The sequence below is a fragment of the Pleuronectes platessa genome, chromosome 21 (genome assembly GCF_947347685.1).
Source record: "Pleuronectes platessa chromosome 21, fPlePla1.1, whole genome shotgun sequence".
NCBI classification, from domain to species: Eukaryota; Metazoa; Chordata; class Actinopteri; order Pleuronectiformes; family Pleuronectidae; genus Pleuronectes; species Pleuronectes platessa.
In genome coordinates, this window is record NC_070646.1 from 20,156,756 (window position 1) to 20,177,347 (window position 20,592).

General features: G+C 38.4%; 1 protein-coding gene across 1 annotated transcript in view; it reads right to left on the bottom strand.

The window, feature by feature from the left end:
• myo15b (myosin XVB) overlaps positions 1 to 20,592 on the bottom strand; it is a 130,992-nt gene that overhangs the window by 12,742 nt on the left and 97,658 nt on the right. Inside the window, exons 38-58 of the mRNA XM_053414195.1 lie at positions 20,052 to 20,130; positions 19,675 to 19,803; positions 15,730 to 15,883; positions 14,823 to 14,910; positions 13,236 to 13,476; positions 12,965 to 13,071; positions 11,188 to 11,247; positions 11,035 to 11,110; positions 10,745 to 10,863; positions 8,422 to 8,537; positions 5,481 to 5,622; positions 5,231 to 5,342; positions 4,817 to 5,099; positions 4,648 to 4,711; positions 3,642 to 3,714; positions 3,480 to 3,556; positions 3,317 to 3,393; positions 1,605 to 1,735; positions 1,381 to 1,475; positions 1,194 to 1,271; positions 1,003 to 1,099 (exon numbers count right to left, since the gene is read on the bottom strand). Of these exons, the coding sequence (XP_053270170.1) occupies positions 1,003 to 1,099; positions 1,194 to 1,271; positions 1,381 to 1,475; positions 1,605 to 1,735; positions 3,317 to 3,393; positions 3,480 to 3,556; positions 3,642 to 3,714; positions 4,648 to 4,711; positions 4,817 to 5,099; positions 5,231 to 5,342; positions 5,481 to 5,622; positions 8,422 to 8,537; positions 10,745 to 10,863; positions 11,035 to 11,110; positions 11,188 to 11,247; positions 12,965 to 13,071; positions 13,236 to 13,476; positions 14,823 to 14,910; positions 15,730 to 15,883; positions 19,675 to 19,803; positions 20,052 to 20,130 (2,398 nt within the window). The remainder of the gene's footprint in view (positions 1 to 1,002; positions 1,100 to 1,193; positions 1,272 to 1,380; positions 1,476 to 1,604; positions 1,736 to 3,316; positions 3,394 to 3,479; positions 3,557 to 3,641; positions 3,715 to 4,647; positions 4,712 to 4,816; positions 5,100 to 5,230; positions 5,343 to 5,480; positions 5,623 to 8,421; positions 8,538 to 10,744; positions 10,864 to 11,034; positions 11,111 to 11,187; positions 11,248 to 12,964; positions 13,072 to 13,235; positions 13,477 to 14,822; positions 14,911 to 15,729; positions 15,884 to 19,674; positions 19,804 to 20,051; positions 20,131 to 20,592) is intronic.

Here is a 20,592-nt window from a genome sequence, read left to right on the forward strand (position 1 = left end):
TGCTACAGTATGTGTAATAGGGCTGGGTATTGCCTACAACCTCACGATACAGAGGCCACGATACGATACGTATCACGATACACGTTGCTTTTGAATATTGACCATGTCCTGCACAGAATTTACTACAACAGCTGTTCTTTATTATTCCATATAACAGCAAAGGCGAAGTCTTAGGGATTGCAATACTCAAAATACTTACAATTATGGCCATTAAAAGATCTTAAAAGTCAAATAAAATAATTATCTTTCTAATCCCAATATAAAAAACAAGGCGAGGCACAGAAAGGATCTGTCGCTCACGTATCTCTTCCCAAGATCCCCGAATACGGTATTTTTTATATGTCCCTCGTAAGTGCCAAGCGCAGTTGCACAGCTGGGCATGCAGCGGTGCTATAACAGACAGCGTAGGGGTATTTTCTTCGGATATTAAGAGTGTTGCAACTTTTAGCGGCTATAGAGCCTCATCTTCAGCACAGGCCAGGTCCGCTTCAGTTAAAGTCCACAGCTCCTTGGCATTCTTCAATAACTCAGTGGAGAGTAAGTAAGAAACAGTGGGCGTCTCGAGTGCACGTTGAGTGGCCAAATTCAGACTGCGGGCAAAGCATTTCACGTGCAAAAACTCCGCCAGGTTTCCCGGTGTTTCTTCCTTGTTTGTTTTGAATTGAGCCGTGTGCTGTTTTTGCCTATGCTGCCACATATTGGCATTATCATGCACTGCACCATAGGTGACGTTTCGTTTTCAAGACGACCGTCAAAGCATTTGATGCCGTATCGATACAGAAGCATTTGCATCGATGCGCGCATCGGCATGACGACGTCACGATATATTGCCATATCAATTTTTTTAGCACAGCCCTAATGTGTAATGGCTTGTTATACCGAACAACAAGCTGAACAAAGAGTAAGTCTGCCTCGAATCCACAAATTAACGTTAATCTTACTTTACTACACAATTTATGACTTGTCATTATGTATATTATAATCCATCCTAATCTAATTTACCTTTGAGTTTGTTGCAGAAGATGGCGAAGTCTTTGATTTCTGTGAGATCTGAGATGCCCATTTCCTTACAGAACTCTTTTACCACATCTGCTGCCATCTTGATGAAGATTAAGAAACCACAAAGAATGTTAATGGAAAACAAAAGAGTACTGTTTTTGTTTTTTTATCAGTATGTATAAAATACATCTTACACTGAAGCTGTGTATCTTCATAGGGAAATCACCGCCTCCTGGTAGCTGGAAGGGAATGCGTCGAAAAGTTCTGCCAGCCTGCAGAAAACCATGGCACAGTCCTCAGGCAGATAATGATGGAATGATGGAATGTAGCAGATAAAATACATAATGAAGGATATGCTTATATATGCAATGGTTAACTTACCAGAATGGCTTCCATCTCGGTCTGTGAGGGGATATTTCGGCGACCACCGAAATCAAGAGATCGTTGAACATTATCCAGACACACATATGCCAGCTCTGAGAACAAGATGTGCATTGAATAAGCTACCTAAACATTAACTGACTTTTTTTAAACACACGTGGCAGGTTGTTTTAATTACTGATAAGAGATATCTGTGTGTGTGTACTATGTTGTGTGTCTCTTACCTTGGTATGGATGTTCATAGTCCTGAGAGATGTTGTGTAGGTGTTGTGTGATGTATGGCTGCAGAGTATCAGAGCAAGGGAAGAACCCAGTCATCAGGCTGAGTAGCCGCCAACCAAGGGTACAACTGGATCTGTGGAGACAACACACAACAACCAAAAAACAGTTGTGACAAAAAACATAGCAATGGTGGATTTGTTTTTCTTTGTTGCAAAGTTTAAATATAATAATAACTTTCTTTTATAGCACTTATGTAAACTAGGTTACAAAGTGCTTCAAGAAAGAAAATTATAATAAAATGGTAGGGAGATTAGGAGAGAGAGACCAGGAAGAGTTGTGTAACCATCACATTTGAACTCTGTAAGACTAATAATAATAATCTTCAATTGTACCTTTCATCATCAGGTGTTTCAGCCTTTTAATCGCAATAATGTTTAAAGCCGAACCTGAGGGTAGGCTGAGGCTAAATGTAAATCTGACTGGCTACTGGCATAGGCAAAGAGTCAAAAGCTGTCATATTTACATACATAAAATTTGGTTGCAATAAAAGTAAGATAAAATAAATACAGGAGTTAAAACAATACAGTAATACTGTTTGTAGAATTACAAATCGCATGTTAAAAATACGTTTGGGCAGTGCTTTAAGATAGAGAGTTGGTGAGCCTAATCTCCTCAGGCAGGGAGTTCCAGATCCTCGGGACGCCCTGACAGAGAAAGCCCGGTCACCCTGAGTAGCCAGCCTCGACCTAGGGTCCGCTAACGAGGACAGGTTGCGACTGGGATTGTAGGGAGTAAGAGCTGCGAAATGTCAGTGGGGCTAGCCCATGTTGAGCTTTAAGATATCAAAAGAATCATAAAACCAACCTTGTAACCAGTGAAGGGATGCAAGGAATGGTGTGATATAAGACCTACAGTTGGTTTTACGTAAAGTACGAGCAGCAGTATTTTGAACAGCCTGCAAACGAGTTTCTGAGGTTTGACTAAGGCATGTAGAGAATTGCAATAGTCTAGATGGGAAAAGATATGTATTAGCTTTTCTAAGTCAGGGAGAGATGGAATTGATTTAATAAATTTAATTTAATTAGGAAATATTTCGTATATTGAAGTAGCAGGATTTAATGATCTCATTAATGTGTGTTTAAAAATTCAGATTGGGAAAAAAACTAGATTTTTTGCTGGACCGAGAAATTATAGGATGATAAATATAACTCTCAACCATTACACAGTCATATTCTACATATTTTTACCCTGTTAAAAGTTTTTTTTATTAGTTTTTCCATACTCTTGTTGAGGGTTAAGGACAGAGGATGTCTCACAATGTTAAAGCCCTATGAGACAAATTGTGATCTGTGAATATGGGCTATACAAATACAATTTGATTGATTGATTGATTGATATTCTACTGATTTAATATTTCATTATTGTTGCATTGTCCAACTCGAAATGGACGGTTATAAATATCATCAGAATTTATGTAACACTTAAATTTATTTAAATGTGAATTTATATCCAAACTTTATTCTTCCTTATCAAAATCTCATGTTATTTGATCCATACTTGGAAACATAGCTTTAAAACATGGTCTATTTTTGTAAACCATTACAGAGGCAGATCTATGTGGGTTCATTTATTATTGTTTTAAATTCCTGTTGTTACTTAGTAGTATTATGTAATTGAAAATATTTCCAAAATTCATTAAATGCCACAGACTCACTTGGTTGGGTTGTTGGTGGTTTGCTTGATGACCTGGCAGTAAAGTTCATCTTGCAGCAGCTCCTTTTCTTTCCCTAGCTGAAAATAACAGAGAAACACTTTAAATCCCAAAGTCCGATTGATACCCATAAATCTTGCATATACATAGTTTGATGCAGACTGACCAATAATATATGGCTAAGGCAGTCTGACTGGGTTTTATCCTTTTTCAATGGCATTTCACCCATGAACTGCATCAAGTCTAGAAGGACAAACAAATGGAAGCATGACAGAGGAACATCAATGATCCTGGTGTATATTCGCATGGTTAGTGTGAGTACACTCACTCATGAAGCACTGGACTGATAATTTATTGATTTCAGGACCATTGTAGAGAATGAGGGACTCTTGTATGGGGACCTGGATAAAACAAGAAAAAAGTGTAGTTAGTTGTACTAATTAGCATATTTCATTGACATGGTTGTTCACTTTGCAGATTTGCATGAGGAAATTGTGTGGTGCTGTAGATTCCTGTAATGCTCTGCCCCACATGAAATGTATGCAGCAAAGAAGATATTTGAGCAAGAAAAACAATGGGCAGGGCGCTACAGATCAGGGGTCTCATGTATAACCGTTGAGTATGTACAAAACAGGTGCCTGAAACGTACGTACGCCACTACTCACGCAAACGTTGGGATTTATAAAAACAAACTTGACGCGAAATTTGCGCAAGCAAACTCTGACCCATGTGTACGAATGTTTTGAAGATGGGAAAATGATGATGCAGACTTGAGGTGCTTAACTGAAACCAGATTATTGGTTCACTTCATCATTTACAGTAAAAAACAAAAGCTTGTGCTCTTGCAACACATCTGTTCCACACAAACCTTTTAATTGAAAAATATATAAAGCAGTGAACGTGACTGTGCCATCAAGCGAACAGAGCAAACAGAGTGCACTGGTGGAGGTTAGTGGCGGTTGGATCAAGTGATGTGAGGTAATCGGTCCAATTCCTCTAAATAAAAAAAGACTATGGTGACACTGGTGCGTGATGGATGCAAGCGATGGAATTGAGATTTACTTCAGGCTCTGTTCTTTCTATCGTCCTCACTCTAACTCACTGTATTATCCACAGCAGCAGCAGAGTATCAGTGTATTTTCTTCGTGACATCGCTGCTGTCCCATAAAATTACTCTTCAAAAAGACATTTTTCTCCTGAGAGGCATGTACCGCAGTCAAGCAGTGAGTCAAGCATTTTAAACAGACAGCCCAGCTTAGACAAAGGGTTATTAAACACATGTACAGATTTGTTAATTTACAAATTTTTTTTTATATCTGAGTTTACTGTCTTACCTTTGTGTGCTGAACCACCTCTGAAAAGTTCCTTCCACTGGCTGGAAGACCCATATTCCCCACTCTTAAACAAAATAATAATGGTAAAACAGAATTAGCTATGCCACGATATAGGAATCGGAATTACCTCAGCAGAATGAGTTATATAATTTGCGTTTTTCTATTATACCTGAAGTATTTAATGGCAAACTTAGCCATAGCTGAGAGGATCTCCAAATCATTGACTGAGCCCTGAATTGAGCTCTGGACTGATCCCTGGAGCAAAGCCTCTCTTCTAGGCCACTCTGAATCAGCACCCTTGGCTGGACTGACAACTTTTGTGCTTCTTATGCTTTTTCTCTTAGGATCTGTTTGGTCAGGTTGGAGAGAGTGGTAGTCCGGGGCTGCAGATGGCTGAGTAACATCTTCTGGAAAAAGACCAGACCGCCCTCCCAAGGTCCCAAAACACCAGCCTAGTGGAAACCCAAAAAAGTAATTTGTTGGATTAGGGGATGTGTATATGCATCCAACAATGTGGTAGTTTCAAGGGTTTGGTGTGCCTTACTTTAATCAAACATTTCAAGAAGCCATTAAATTATCTCACCTGTCTGGATTCCTTCCATTGGTAGAACTTTGATGATGTCACCCTTGCTGAAGCTGAGCAGACTCTTGTCATCTGTCACAAAACTCTTCAGGGCAATGACATGACCTGAGTCCTAGAGAGCATGGAGAGGGATGTCCAGAAGGATATGGGTTAAAAGTTTTGAGGCTTTGCATAGGGTCCAATTGCCAAACGATGCTACAAAGCATCAAAAGGACAGATAAATAAATGTACGATGATAACAGAATTCTACCTTGATGAGCTCCTGAAGGAATAATTGGATCATGGCAGTGATCTGAGGGGCTCTGTTGGACTGCAGCACCAAGTTTTCATTCTTCAGCTCCAGTTTCACTCTGCCTGCACCTTGTTGGTCAACTGAGAACAGTTCTGCAAAGCTACATTGTGGAGAATACAGCAGAAGATAAATATAAGACAATGCCTGTTGTCAGGGACTCCAACTCTGCCTAGTTGCAGTGTGTCTCTCTCCCCCTGTGTGTGTGTGTGTGTGTTTGTTGATTATTGGAGTAGAGTCAGGTGTGCAGGAGACCACCAACTGCCAGTCATCACCATCATCCTGCTCAGCTACAAATACCTGGTTCCTCCCTCAACAATCGAAGGCTGTTGTAGTCAGTCGCATTTCCAGCCATTCTTTGAAATGTTGTTTTTGCTGCTTGTTCTAAAACGTGTAACAGTTTTAGAATTTAAGTTGCACTAATCAAGATGCTTTCATTAACACAAACAATTTATTTCAGGTATTTTCTCTCAAACAGAAACCAAAAAACAGAACTGTAGGATGAACATTGGACTAAAATTCATCAGTGGAACAGAAACACAACTACAAATGAATATTATTATTGGAACTGTTTGGTAACATGTTCTCTATCAACTTTATGATGTTATAATACACTGCTCAAAAAAACAAGGGAACAGTTATTCGTAACAGTATAACACCAAGTCAGTTAAACTTTGATTGTGAATCAATTTCACCTGCTTGGGTGCAAATGAAAGGGACAACAGGTGGAATAGAGACAAAAGCAAGACACCCCTAGAAAGGAAATGGTTTTACATTTGGAGGCCACTGACTGTTTCTTCTCTAGTTTTGTGTTCTGCTAGTATCCTTGTCACTACTGGTAAGCATGAGGCTATACCTGCAGCCCAATCAGGTTGCCAACGTAATCCAGCTCCTCCAGGATGGCATATTCGTATATGGGGTCGCAAGAAGGTATGCTGTCTTTCCCAGCTTTGTGCAAGACTTTGCCTGGATGCCTGCGATGTGAGATTTGGAGCCATATTGCTTCAAGCAAGTGAGAACGGTTGTGATAGACCAGTGTCCTACTTCTCAAAGAAGCTCAATAAACATCAGCAAGTGAATTCAACCATTGAGAAAGAGGCCCTAACATTTGTACTAGCTGTAAGACATTTTGAGATCTGTGTTGCCAGCAGTGAGAGGGTCGTGGTGTACTCAGACCACAATCCTTAGGTGTTTCTGGCTAAATTTGGATGTGCAAATGCCAGGGTGTTTTGATTATTTTTCTGTGGGGAAGAAATGTCACGGTACACACAGTCTCCTGATTGGCTGTTCGGCATGGCTGGCAGGCGAGGGGGATGGGCTTAGCTAGTTACGCAGGCCAGGGTAGTTTTGGAAAAAGGAGGGATGTCATCGGAAAAAGTACTGTTGAAATACACTAGTGCGTAAGGCTGCGTGATGGATGCACTGGAACTCAGAGAGGAGTATGCAGATAGAAGGATGAGGAGGAAATGAGAGTATGATGATTTCCTATTCTATCATGATGTCTGGCTCATCCACTGATAAAGATTTTATAGAGCTCTGATCTTGGATCTTTGTGCTAAAATGAGTCCAGTAATACACAAACCACCTGACGGAACAGCCCCATCCCAGTACAAGCACAAGTTGTCACCACTCTGGGTTCATTAGCAGACAGGTATGTGTGTTATATGATTAACACTGTTCAATGTTTACCACTCTTCTTAAACCCCCTTTTGGGAAAAATATAATTAAATTAAATTTGATAGATTGCTGACATCACAGCTGTCTCTGAATTTAATAATCCTAGAGTTTTGGATGACTAAAATACTTACAAAATACAACATGTCCCCTCACATTCTGATGGTGAGAAACCTCTTATTTTGCCTCCTCCTTTAAATCTGACCACTTTTTTATTTAAGATACTGTACTCTGTGTCTTACTCAGTAAGTACACTCTCTGTAACTCGCTGAATTAACAGCATGAGCATCAACACATAATCACTCCTTGTATTTTCTTTTATTAATTATATCACTGATATCAATCTGTTTTTCTTCAACTCTACCTCACTAACAAGCTCCTCGATGTCGCTGTGAGAAAGTTGCGCTTCTTCTTGTCATCGCTTGATGCTGTGATTCACCAGATAAACCCATTGTTCAGCATAACAATTCAATATTTATGAGGAGCTTTGCATATACCATTTATGATTGAATGTGGGCATGTAGTGGGGGGACTATGAGTCAGATCCACATACGCACGTTTCCAGATTAATAAAAGGAACATGGCCTATAGGTGTACATGCGCACGGTTTTATAAACCTGAATCATTTCTTATGGCTTAAAATTGCCTATTAAAAAGTAAGATGTTCAACAGTTGAAAGTGACTCATTTGTATTTTTTTGGGGGGTTGGTCAGACTCTGGATGACATTATTTTTAAATACCAGGATATATGTAATGTAATGAACGCTCCTTGATTCAGCTGCTGTTTTCAGTAGTTAATTATGATTATTATCAAATGTTCGCATTAAGGGAAAATCAAAGGTGCAAGTTTTCTGTAAAGGGTGGTTTTGCATCCGCTATTCTTCTAATAATAATTTTCTATCCATATCCAAATAATTAAGTAATGTTCTTGATTGATTTTTGATTTTCATAGCATCCTCAATCGAACTATTCTGGACTGGTGAATATATATCGTTCTTGACTAAATGCAAAAAGTCAGATGGTGTAGAAATGCAGGAAATTTGAAAGCCCCCAAATGTGTGGACCTTTGCAAGCTACCCTTTTTAAAAATATAACCACTTGCCAAGCCCTGTATACATGGAATATGTCAGGTGAAGAGTACTCTCCACTCAGAGAACATGGATTATACATGTTAACTTTAATATTGGTTAGTTTCTGTTGTCTTCTGATATTTTAGCAGCTTTTTTACCTGTAGCTTCTAAGCAGACAGAGATGTTTTGGGTTGATGCCTGATGCTCTGGCTACCTTCAAGAGATGAATCCGACGATGAGACACACCCAAAAGCTCAGCATCCCCACTGTCTGACTGCAACAACAACATACATAGATATTAGTTTTACCATTTACCATACAGTTTGATATGGCTTTTGCTTTGTATTTTATATAGCGCTTTTCTAGTCTTGATGACCAATCAAAGCGCTTTACAGCAGCCGCCCATATATACACTCCTGATCAAAATCTTAAGACCAGTTAAAAAATTGCATGAATTTGCATTTTGCACTGTTGGATTTTAGGAAGGTTCTAAGTAGAGCTTCAAAATGCAAAAAGAAGAAATGGGAACAAGAGACCAAAAGTTGTGAGCAGGCAATTTATTGAAAACAACAATTTAACTCAAATAGGCTGTTCATCAGCTGATCAAAAGTTTAAGACCACAGCCTTTAAAAGCCAAAATCTGTGCAAAAATTTGGATTCCATGTCAGTTCCTGTCAAGTAATCACACTGTGAAGATCTCTTGATGGCAAAGGCAAAAAAGCTCACCATCTTTGAACGTGGTAGGATTGTTGAACTGCATAAACAAGGCCACTTACAACGTGCCATCGCTGCTGAGGTTGGACGCAGTAAGACAGTCATTTTGCATTTCTTAAAAGATCCTCAGGGTTATGGAACAAAAAAACCAAGTGGTAGACCCAAAAAAATCTCACCGCCGCTGAGCCAGAGGATCCGAATGGCTGTCCGTCAAGACACGGGACGATCCTCGTCCTAAATTAAGGCCATTACTGGTGCTGACTGCAGCCCAATAAGCATCAGACGGCATCTGCGAAGGAAGGGCTTCAAAAACAAGAAACGTCTTCAAAGGCCACGTCTCCTTCAACGCCACAAAATTGCCCGTTTAGACTTTGCAAGGGAGCACCAAACATGGGACATTCAAAGGTGGAAGAAAGTAACCTTGATGGTCCTGATGGCTTCCAACGTTACTGGCATGACAAGGAGATGCCACCTGAGATGTTTTCTACGCGGCACAGTTGAGGGGGCGCCATCATGATCTGGGGTGCTTTTTCCTTCAATGGAACAATGGAGCTCCAGGTTGTGCAGGGGCGTCAAACAGCAGCTGGCTATGTGGAGATGTTGCAGCGGGCATCCCTCATGACTGAGGGCCCTCGTCTATGTGGTAACGACTGGGTTTTTCAGCAGGACAACGCTCCAATTCACAATGCCCGTCTGACCAAGACTTTTTTCCAGGAGAATAATATCACTCTTTTGGACCATCCTGCGTGTTCCCCTGATCTTAATTCAATTGAGAACATTTGGGGATGGATGGCAAGGGAAGTTTACAAAAATGGACTTCAGTTCCAGACAGTTGATGCCCTTCGTGAAGCCATCTTCACCACTTGGCGCAACATTCGCACTAGCCTTTTTGGAAACACTTGCATCAAGCATGCCAAAACGAATTTTTGAAGTGATCAACAATAATGGTGGAGCTACTCATTACTGAGTCAGTTTTTGACACTTTAATTTCTGTTTTAGGAGGGTTTTTTTTATTTTTTTTAGCTATGGTCTAAAAAACTTTTGATCAGCTGATGAACAGCCTACTTCAGTTAAATTGTTGTTTTCAATAAAATGCCTGCTCACAACTTTTGGGCTCTTGTTCCCATTTCTTCTTTTTGCATTTTGAAACTCTACTTAGAACCTTCCTAAGATTCAACAGTGCAAAATGCAAATTCATGCAATTTTTTAACTGGTCTTAAGATTTTGATCAGGAGTGTATATTGATATAAGTCAATGAACACATTATCACCACTTTCTTATCACAATTCCGCTACTTCTACTACTCCTGCTATTTTTTTCAAACTGATTTAGATAAAAACTAAATTCTCATTACAATAATTGAAATAATGACATAAGTTAAAAAAAATAAGCTGTTTGTCATTATTGGGCCACCGTGACCTTTGGCTACCAAAATTAAATCCAAGTTCAAATTATTGTTTGTGCAAAGGCGTTGCAAAGATATTGCATTCACAAAGCACATTTTTTAGGGTGATATCTCTGGAACACAATCAAGTAATCCTTTCAAATTTGGCACAGATATTTAATGATTCGATTTTATAGCCAAAGGTCACAAGTCAAGGTCACGGTGGCCTCACAAAGTGTGTTGATGTTTTTTTACCCATTTAAAGTTTTTGAATTGTTACTGTATTATGAAATCATCTATGAAATTATAGATACTGAGATGCTTAACACATCCACATCCCACATTCCAAATCCCATATTATCCCAAGCTTTGCCACAACTCACCATCACAGGGAATAGTCGACTAAAGTAGTTTTCCCAGTTGTCTCGAGCAGCAATGACGATCCTTTTTTTCATGTTGTCATCCTGGATGGTGCTTATGGTCATTCCCACACTGAAATTTGCTACAAAACAAAATTAGATGTGATCCACTGCATGTACACAGATATTGTGTTTACTGCCTCTGACTAACTCAAGGCAAATAGTTTCGGTTAACTTGTAAAACCAACATTTTAATCAACATTTTTAAAACTGTATCCCACTCAATACTAATCTGTCAAAACTCAATAACTCACAGAGCAAGTCTTTCATCTTCCTCTTTTCCTCTCTGCTGATCCTCACACAGCTGTCAGAGTATGTGTCCCTCATGATCTGTGCAAGTGCAAGGGAAATCATTAGTTTTGAATTGAATGGTACTGTAGAATAATTTCTTAGTAAACTACACCAACCTGTTCACATAACAGATTGAGAATGTACGGATGGTTGAACATCTCTCTAGGGTAAAACACCTGAAGACAAATACATAATAATGGTTAGAGAAGCAGGCTTTTATAGGAGTACAGTGTTCAAAAGCCATGAGTAAAAAGGGATTATTGTTACAGGCAGATAAAATAGATGCCATAAATATTAATTTATGTATAATTTAAAAGTCATAATAATAAGTAACTTCACACAGAATATATATAGTAATTTTTTCTTTGAAAAGGAGCAGCGGTTGATATTATATTATTATGTATTTTACATTTTTTCTCGATATCTAAAATAGACAGGATTGTTATTGGTAAATGTAAGTCATATACTCCTCCAAAATCTCTCCTACACATTGAATGGACATGCACATCTAGCAAGCTGCTTGATTTGACTCTTGGTGGATTTGAAACGGAGACAACAAAAAAAGGAGTGGTAGTAAACACAAGTTAAAAGAATGAGCTAAGCAAATTTATTTAGGAAACTTTATGTACAGCCCTGAGAGGCCAAACACCAGTAGACACATTTTCTGGATACGATCAAAGTTCAGTGCATACAAGTAAACATGAAAAGTTCACGTTAATAGTTTAAATTAATTTAATTGAACCATTAACCATTTAAATTCTGAACTGGTTCATAGTTCAGTTCATTTCATAGTTTTAAGGTGAAAAGTGAGAATGAAAGACTTTGTCCATCACTACCCCTTGCCTTAAACTGTACTTCATATGTATCAATTCCTAAAATAAATGTTTTTTTTAATTATTTTTAATTATTGCTAATTTTGCCTGTTTATTTATTCATACCCTGCAAACATAAGGCACAACAAATCATAGTGCTATGCCTTGCTATGAAACCAATTATTAGGCTAGACCTTAAATTCTATCAGTTAAAATTATAAAATAAATGTGTGTGTGCGCTGTGTGGGAGCCGAACACACACACAGTCGCCCGCTCCTGGTATTTCATGCTGGCCTGAGAAGATTATGATTTAACAAATTAACGTGACGTTCCCTCACGTTCAAGTGCACTATTTGAAAACTGAATCATAAAGTTCACTGTTCGCGAAAAATAAGCGCGACATGCACAACACTGTACAGGGAGCCACTGAAGAGGGACTGAGGAGCCGCATGCGGCTCCAGAGCCGCGGGTTGCCGACCCCTGGCTACGGCGAAAGAGCGATTTGTTTACTGCTCCGCGGTTAGAGGAATGCGGACGTCCAAACATTAGTTTGGCTATAATATTCGTTCATTCTCGCATTTCCTCCTCCCGGTAGCGCGCCCCAACTGTTATGCCTCCACGCCTCACCGATTAGACAGAGTCTCTCCTCAGTAGAATGATAGAATTCCATAACGTTTTAGCTAGACCTCAGATAATATGAACGTGTTCACCGTTAAAATGCATTATTTGTCATAAAGTTGCGTTCAGTTCATCGTTCTTTTGAATTCGTTCATGCACAACACTGGATACCTTTAAGGTAATGTGAGCAGCGACTAAAAATAAATAAATTAGCATTAATGAAGTTGTTCTGGGCTAAGCCTCTTGACGAATACTTGTCTAATATTTCATTGAGGCTTAGCAAAACAAGTTGATAAAAGATGCTAAAGTGCTCTCTAGAACTAAGGGGACGCTGAGAGCTGGTAATAAATCTGTTTGGATATGTCACTATGAGCAACGCCTTTGGTAATATACACCTGATCCTATTGCTAATATGAAACTCCTGATAAAGTCCTGAGTGTGATTGTGTATTTTTATTTCTTACTTCTTTTCGCATGAACAGTTTTCCCAGCATGTTGGAGTAAGAGAAGTAGACCCCTGCTGAAAATCGCTGAAACTCAGATTGAATGCTGTCCTCTTCAGGCATCATGTCTTCAGGTAATAAACAATAAATGAAAAATTCTTCAGTTATTGGCTAGCAGGCAACATTTGACAGCTGAAACATATTATCATACAGATTCAGATCTTAATCTCCTGGCAAACACAACATCCAGAAAATATGATAAAAGCAAAAATATGATAAAAGCAATACTCACTGAGAGATGGGGCAGCCATGGATGGTGGGTCAGGGATGTCCTGCAAGGTGGATGTTGGATGTGGAGGAGCTGGTGGCAAGTCAGTTGGGATAGGTGGAGTCTGCTGCGAACGCTGTGAACCAAACAGGCTTTCCAGGGAGCGCTGCTTCTGCTTCATGTTGCTGGAAATGATTTGGGAACCCACCCCGGAAGGAGGCGAAGGTGGGGTTCTTGGAAGTGGCGAAGGAGGCAGGTACTTTTTCTGCATGCAGTAGGGCCACAAAATATGATATTGCATTATCCAGTAGATAGTGGCTTCGAAAACATTTAGACCCATTCACTTTTTTTTACACTTTATTTTGATGTAGACTTAACTATAAATGGATAAATCAAGCTTTTTGGCAATCTACACTCAATAACCTGATGACAAAGTAAAGTTCTTGGAATTTTATTGTCAGTTTAATAAAACTTAAAACTGTTCTTATTTACAAAAGTACTCACAGCCTTTCCTGCTAAAATCATTTATAACATTTAAAACAACCAGGTTTTATGGGTCAATCGTCCTGATGGTGGTGCAACAACATCCGTCTGAAGTTAAATAAATTGAAAATTCATAGCAAATCAACTGTAAGAGAGTTTGCAATTTTAACCAAATTATATTAAGTAAGTTGGCAGCAATTACGAAGTCCAATACAGAACAATACTACAACAATTACATTTTGTACACTTTTTGAGAAAAACTGTAAAAAAGATATAGTTTTTATCTATAATAATTAACCTCTATCCTCCTATACTTTTTAAGTGAATTGACACCAAATTTGCGACTCTGCATCATCAGACTGTCTTCCATAAATATTCTAACCTGATTTATTTTAAAAATTCAGGCGACAGTGCATCAAAAATGTTTACAGTCAGAAATTCTGGAAATTCTCACTAAATAAATTCCCAGTGTTCAGAAAAATGAATAAAAAATTGTCATGCCTTGGTAGATGCAACGTGAAAGATTTTAGAATTTTATATAAATCACAGACATGTCCATACTGTCTAGATGAAACAATGTAATTGTATAGTTCAAGGCACTTTACATAGAAGGTCAAGATCTTAAAAATGATTCTATTAAATTGTCTCAATCGATCGTCGGGAGAATTACAATCGATTTTCGATTAATCATTAATATTTTTTTATTAAAATTGACTATTTATAGGCTATATTAAAATGCAGTGAATACTTAAGGGTAGAATTTCCATCTCGATGAACTTGAGACCGAGAGCAGGATGCACCAACACTAACCAGTTAGTTTTATCGATGAAAAAATAATGTCATAGACGAAATTCTTAATAATCAATTAATCGATCGTCGATTAATTATGCCCATCCCTAATGATAACTGTAGCTTTTTTCAGTTATTATAGTCAGCAGCCATGCATACTGTCTTTAGTCATAGTGTCAAGTTACGTCATGAGTGAAGAAGTCACTTAGGTCTATTTAAGAAAAATGCATCATGAAAAGCAAATTTTCCTCTTCCTCCTGTACTTTCTCAAAATGCCCGGCCACTACCCATTGCTGCTTATAGCAGCTATTATTTATGTTTGTACTTTTTAGACCTCACCTGTTCTGGCATTGGTGAGCTGTTTTTTAGTTTGGCCAAAGCTTCCTCTTTGGGGTCACCCTTCTTTATAAAATGCCGTGCAGAGGGTCTGTGAAGAGAAATAAAACTGTATATTACCAACAATAAATAAATAGTTGTTTCGTAGCCAGGCAACCAGATCAAACCGCAAGTTCATATTTATTTGTTTTGAGCATGGGTTGGCACCTGTGGGATGTTAATATTGTAGATGATCTAAAATGGGGCAGATTTAATACGATAACTGATTTATATAGTGCTTAGTGATTTAAGTATAGTTAACAGAGGAATAACAACACATGCTCATCATCAATTTACTTTTACCTGAACAGAGAATGTCTTTTTTCTACGCATGAGTATTTTTACATCTCTCATTGGAAATTACATCACTGTAAGAACACCCAAGACTTTACCTTTTGGTTTATAACAGAAGCGGCCTAAGTGAGAGATTGGGTAGGTGATTTTGGTATCTTTACAAACACAATGATTTAGAAACAACTACCCATCACACAAAACTACCTATTCCTCCTTTGCCAACACCTACAGCTACTTCCAGAATTAGTGCCTTGACAGAATAGATATGATGTTCATCCAGATACCTGAAATCTGTGATGGCCAAACTGTAGTTAAACCTTTCAAATTTTGATTTCAACGTTTAAAAACATGTTTTTAATGTCATGAACTGTGAGTATGTTTTCATCTCATATAAGCTTCAGGCAAATGCAACAACAGTGAGACAAGGTTCAGAGACATCCCAGGTTTTAACTGCAGAATAAGGTTAAATCCAATTCAGAAGTTATACTTCATAGAGAGGCACATTTTGGATTTAGGATAGTAGACATGATGAACATTTGGGAAGAGTGTACACAACAGATGGAACAGTGAAATTGACCTGACAGGCTCAAATGGTTTGGGCTCTGGGAGGGCTCGGCTGTTGTAAAGTTTGATGATTTCTCTGATGTTGGATGTGGGTGTGATCCGAGACTCTGTAGGCATTTCGATCGGAGGATCTGATTCCGTAGAAGAAGGGACCAAGGGACACTTCACTGTACAAGAAGACAAACAGAAATATATTTCAAGCTCTTCATTTTCAGTGTTCATGTTCTTTCCTTCATTTCTTCTACTACTACTTCTATTACTCTCAGATACTTTGACCAATTTTAAATTTAAATGTCACAAAATTTAGCACGTTCAGAACATTTCTACTATAGATTTTTATGATACAATTGATACTTGCTATTACATTTTTTTTATATATTTCTCATCCAAATGAATGAGGAAAATCCGCAACTCTTCAAAAATGTCATGTCTTTGAAATCTTTCTTCTTCTCTCTACATTCTACATACCTTATTCAAACTTTAAATGGGTCTGGATATTTCTAGCTTTGCAGATATTTATAAAATGTTTAGATCTTGTATAGTTAATGAGTAATCACTTTTTGAAATGTATGCTTTTTCCTGATAGAATCTTCTCTCATGTCTTTCTTTCTCACTGCTTTAACAGTGCAGACACTTTTTTGCTTACTCTCGCTTTTGCTTGCATTCTTCTACTGATATTTGTATTTTTCTGACGTTAGAAAGTATCACCACTGGCTTCTGGATAGGACAAATAACTTGGATGACATTTTTGTGAATAGAGAAGGCTTTTGACATGTTTATTCTTTTTTATCTGCTTCTCAGTGGTGTGAGTGTGGCCTACCAACACCACAAGCATGCACTGCAGTGATTACACAGTCTTTACTTAGCCAAAGCTAACTGGCAGCAAGATGCCCGCCTTCTCTTCATATGACTACCACAAGCTTCTACAGGAGATTGCAGCACTGGTGACCAAAATTCACTAGTTAGAAGTGAATATACAGGTAAGTAGACCATGTTGAAAGAACACTACTTTACCATGGACTCATAAAAGTGGGCAGGAGCATACAGCTAATACACAGCTAACGAGCACCAACAAGTCTGCCAACAAACGGGAGTACTGTGTACTAGATACAATATCTACAAGTGGCAGTCCTCCCTGGAACTCTCTTAGTGAAAAACTGAACAGTATGATATCTCTGCAACATGGAAGGACCAAGGAAAGTTAATAACTGGGCCTTTAACTTTGACTGCTATGAAATACATGAGAAGCATGTGCAGTAAAAGCATCAACAAATTATATTTTCCCAAAGATATATTTCCGGATTTGGCAGGAAGAATCTATCATATTCTAGCTGCACATCCCACTGTAAAAGGGCATCTTACTGCATACTGGATCAAATAATGTCATAAAGCAACAATCTGAATTCTGAAACAAGATTTAGTTGATCTGTTGAACACAGTCAATTGAAGTGTTTATCAGTGGCCCTCTACTACCAGTAAGAAGAGGAGCTAAGACACTCAGCAGATCTTTGGCATTGAACATTTGGCTTTCAACTGCATGTATTGCCCCTTTAGTGCATTTTAACTATTGCTAACTTCAACTTTTTCTGGGACCGCAGACCTCTTTTTAAGGCAGATGGACCCCTCAACAAGGCGGGAAAACTTTTGCCCCACAACCTATTTTTATTCTGGCATCATCCATCTATTTCTTCTGCCGAGGACAAGAGACAAGAGGAGTCAAAAAAGTGGGAAATCAAAATAAAAAACAGCTGATACTCTAAAGGGGAGCCAACTCACACCCAGATATGAGCATTAATCATTGGGAACATCAGAGCAAAAGAAGAAGAAGAGGATGTGACACACCTCACATCAACAACTGCCTATGAAGATCCACCTTCATGACTAATAACCCTTTCCCCCTCCTCCCAACTTTTGGAGTTCACTGACCACATGAAAAAGGTGGGCACTGGTGGGACCCAACTTACCTCTCCGTCCCAACTCCCCCACGACCCCCTCATCCACCTTCCCCAGCTTTGACACAACAGTCACAGCCATGACACCCCACACCTCCCCCATGCCTCCAGCTGCATCAGAATCATCCCCTATCTCCCCACCCCTGGAACAACCACAACACACTGTGGTTACAGTACAGGATACAGTTTAAAATGTTCTGGGTCATGCCTGGAATACAAGGTTAGTTTCACTCATGGCTCATCCCAATTAAAGCTAGGGCCCAAAATGCCAGAAGCTTCCTCAATTCCTGAATTTATAGGCAACAGAAATATAATTACTAATCGACTAAGAAACAGGGAAACATAAAATGTAGCACTCATTCCTCATCAAATACATTAAATCTAGCTATGTCAAACATCAGATCTTTGGCAGGCAAAACATTTTTAATCAATGATTGTATTATCAAGCACCACCTTGATTTTATGCTCTTAACTGAAATTTGGGCGCACCAAGATAATAGTGCAACTGTTGTTGTTGTGTCAACCCCTCCAAAAATCTGTTTTATGAGTGAAACTAGATAACATAATAATGAAAGTGGAATTGCTATCTCGTTTAATGATTCCCTCCAATGTAAGATCATTTCCTATAGAAATGTCGCTTCTTTTGAATATGTGGTTCCTAAATACCATAAAATCTATTGGCCGCTTTAATGCTGTGCAACCTCCTTTGATGAATTTGCTGAACTGATGTCTATAATCTGTGGTTAGTGTTGGTGACTTTAACATCCATGTTGACAATCCCCAGGAAAGAGGCAAAAAATAATTGCGTTGTTGTTTTCGCTAACTATTGCCTGACACAACATGTGATGATGCCAACACAAAAAGCTCTGTTACATTGTAACCATGGTTTTCTGAGTGAAGACACTATCTTTCCACTCCGTTACATATTATATACTGTATATACAGTGAATTAACCACCTGCTGTCTAAGGACTTCGCTGTCTAAGATACTATCTCATAATAATGAGATACTAAGTCATAATTATGAGATACTAAGTCATAATTATGAGATATTATCTCATAATAATGAGTAATGTAAGTAATGAGATAATAAGTCATAATTCCAAGTTGTTTAAGTTTTCTGTATGATGTCACAAAATTCAAAGTTTGTGTTATGTCAGAAAAATGTGATTTATGTTGGTATTTTTCCCTGCTGTGCTATTTTATGGTATAAACCATGAGTATGAAGACTGTTTGATTTATACAGGAGTCTGACTGCTTCTTTTGATAAATGCTATAAATTCAGTTATTCACCCACCTCCAGCCTGTTGCTTTAAATCCATCAGTGTTTCAGGTTGTAACTACAAATTCACTAACACAAGCAAATTAACAATCAATACTATATTTAATTTACACCTCATAATTATGTTGACATTATTCTGTTTAACGCTGCAATTCAATTTTATAAACATTTTCAGCTGCTTAGAGTGCACAACTCCTATGTTCTATTAAATGTGCAATTTGGTAGGTGGTAATACAGACAGTTTTTGGAGATGGATTTGACTGTTCTTTTTCTACAGTTTATTTGGATAATATCGCAGCTCACCTATTGGTGCAAGATGAAGATATTATTAGCAGCCAGCAAGAAAGTTGTAACATATACATGGCTACAGGCCGAACCCCCAACGGAGACTGACTGGATAGATATTGTAACTGATGTTCAAAATATGGAGAGAATGACTTTGTCGCTGAATCTACAGTTTGATACATTTTTTCAGTATTGGGAAAAATGGATTGTGTTTGTGACCTCACAGGATCATCACTGATCTATTACTGTGTGAATTTACATTTATTTCAGTGTACCATCAGCATTAATATATAGGTGACCAACTTTTTGTTAATGTAAGTTTCATTGTATCTTTGTTTCTTAAAAAAGAAAAAAAAAAGAAGAATGTCTAAATCAAAGAAATGCACATTAAAACTAAAAAAATATATATATGTTCTTGCATGAGGCCTATTGTTATTTACCATCAGGCTTAGATGCTGTAGGTGGGGGTGATGGACGATCCAATGGCAAGGGAGGGTGCTGCTGTTTAACTGGGCTAGAGAGGACCAGATGAGGCTTTGGGGTTTTGAATTCATCTTGGGGCTGAGTGCCTTCAGAACAGTTGGGGAGAGAGATGATGAGAAATGAGAAAAACAAAGACTGAAATTGGAAGTGTTATGTATAACATTTAAAACAACTTATTTAGCTTTAAGACATTGAGACAGTCAATTAGAAATCTTAGCAGCATCTGCCTCCTCTGTAATTTAACGATTTATATTAATCTTCTGAATTAGTAAAACAGTATGCTTTCAATAAGGAACTGTGTATTCAAATGTTTTACTTTGTCAGCTCAACTCACCGATCTTTTGGAAGTATTGTCTCTTGTGTGTAAAAGAAGGTAGGTTATCTGGAACCGTTGAATCAATTTTTATCTGTGGCTGTGGCACAAATAAATACAAATGTAAACACACTCAGTAACATAACATTTTCACATTTAGGGAATTAAAGCATAAAGGTTGCATTATTTCAAATAAACCCCATTTTCTGAGCTAAACTAACAATGAATGTATCATGCTAACATCATTCCATCTTTTGGTTGTGGCAGTAGAAGGATGATCAAGATATCCCCCTCCCCACCCACATTTTCAGGCTTCTCCTAATGAGGTGTTAGCGACTAGGATGGGATATGTCCTACAGCAAGCTTGGGTCTGCCAGACCATGCAAACCATCCCAGTTAGCACTGTAGGTCACCATCTGATGAAGCCACCAGAACAACATTGCAATGGGGGCCCTGAAATTGGCCCATTTGGAATCCATGTCCCCAGCCTCCATCGAGATGCAGGGTCAATTCTTAAAGGGGGGAAGTTTAAGACCACACAGACAGTGGTCCCCGCCAGAAG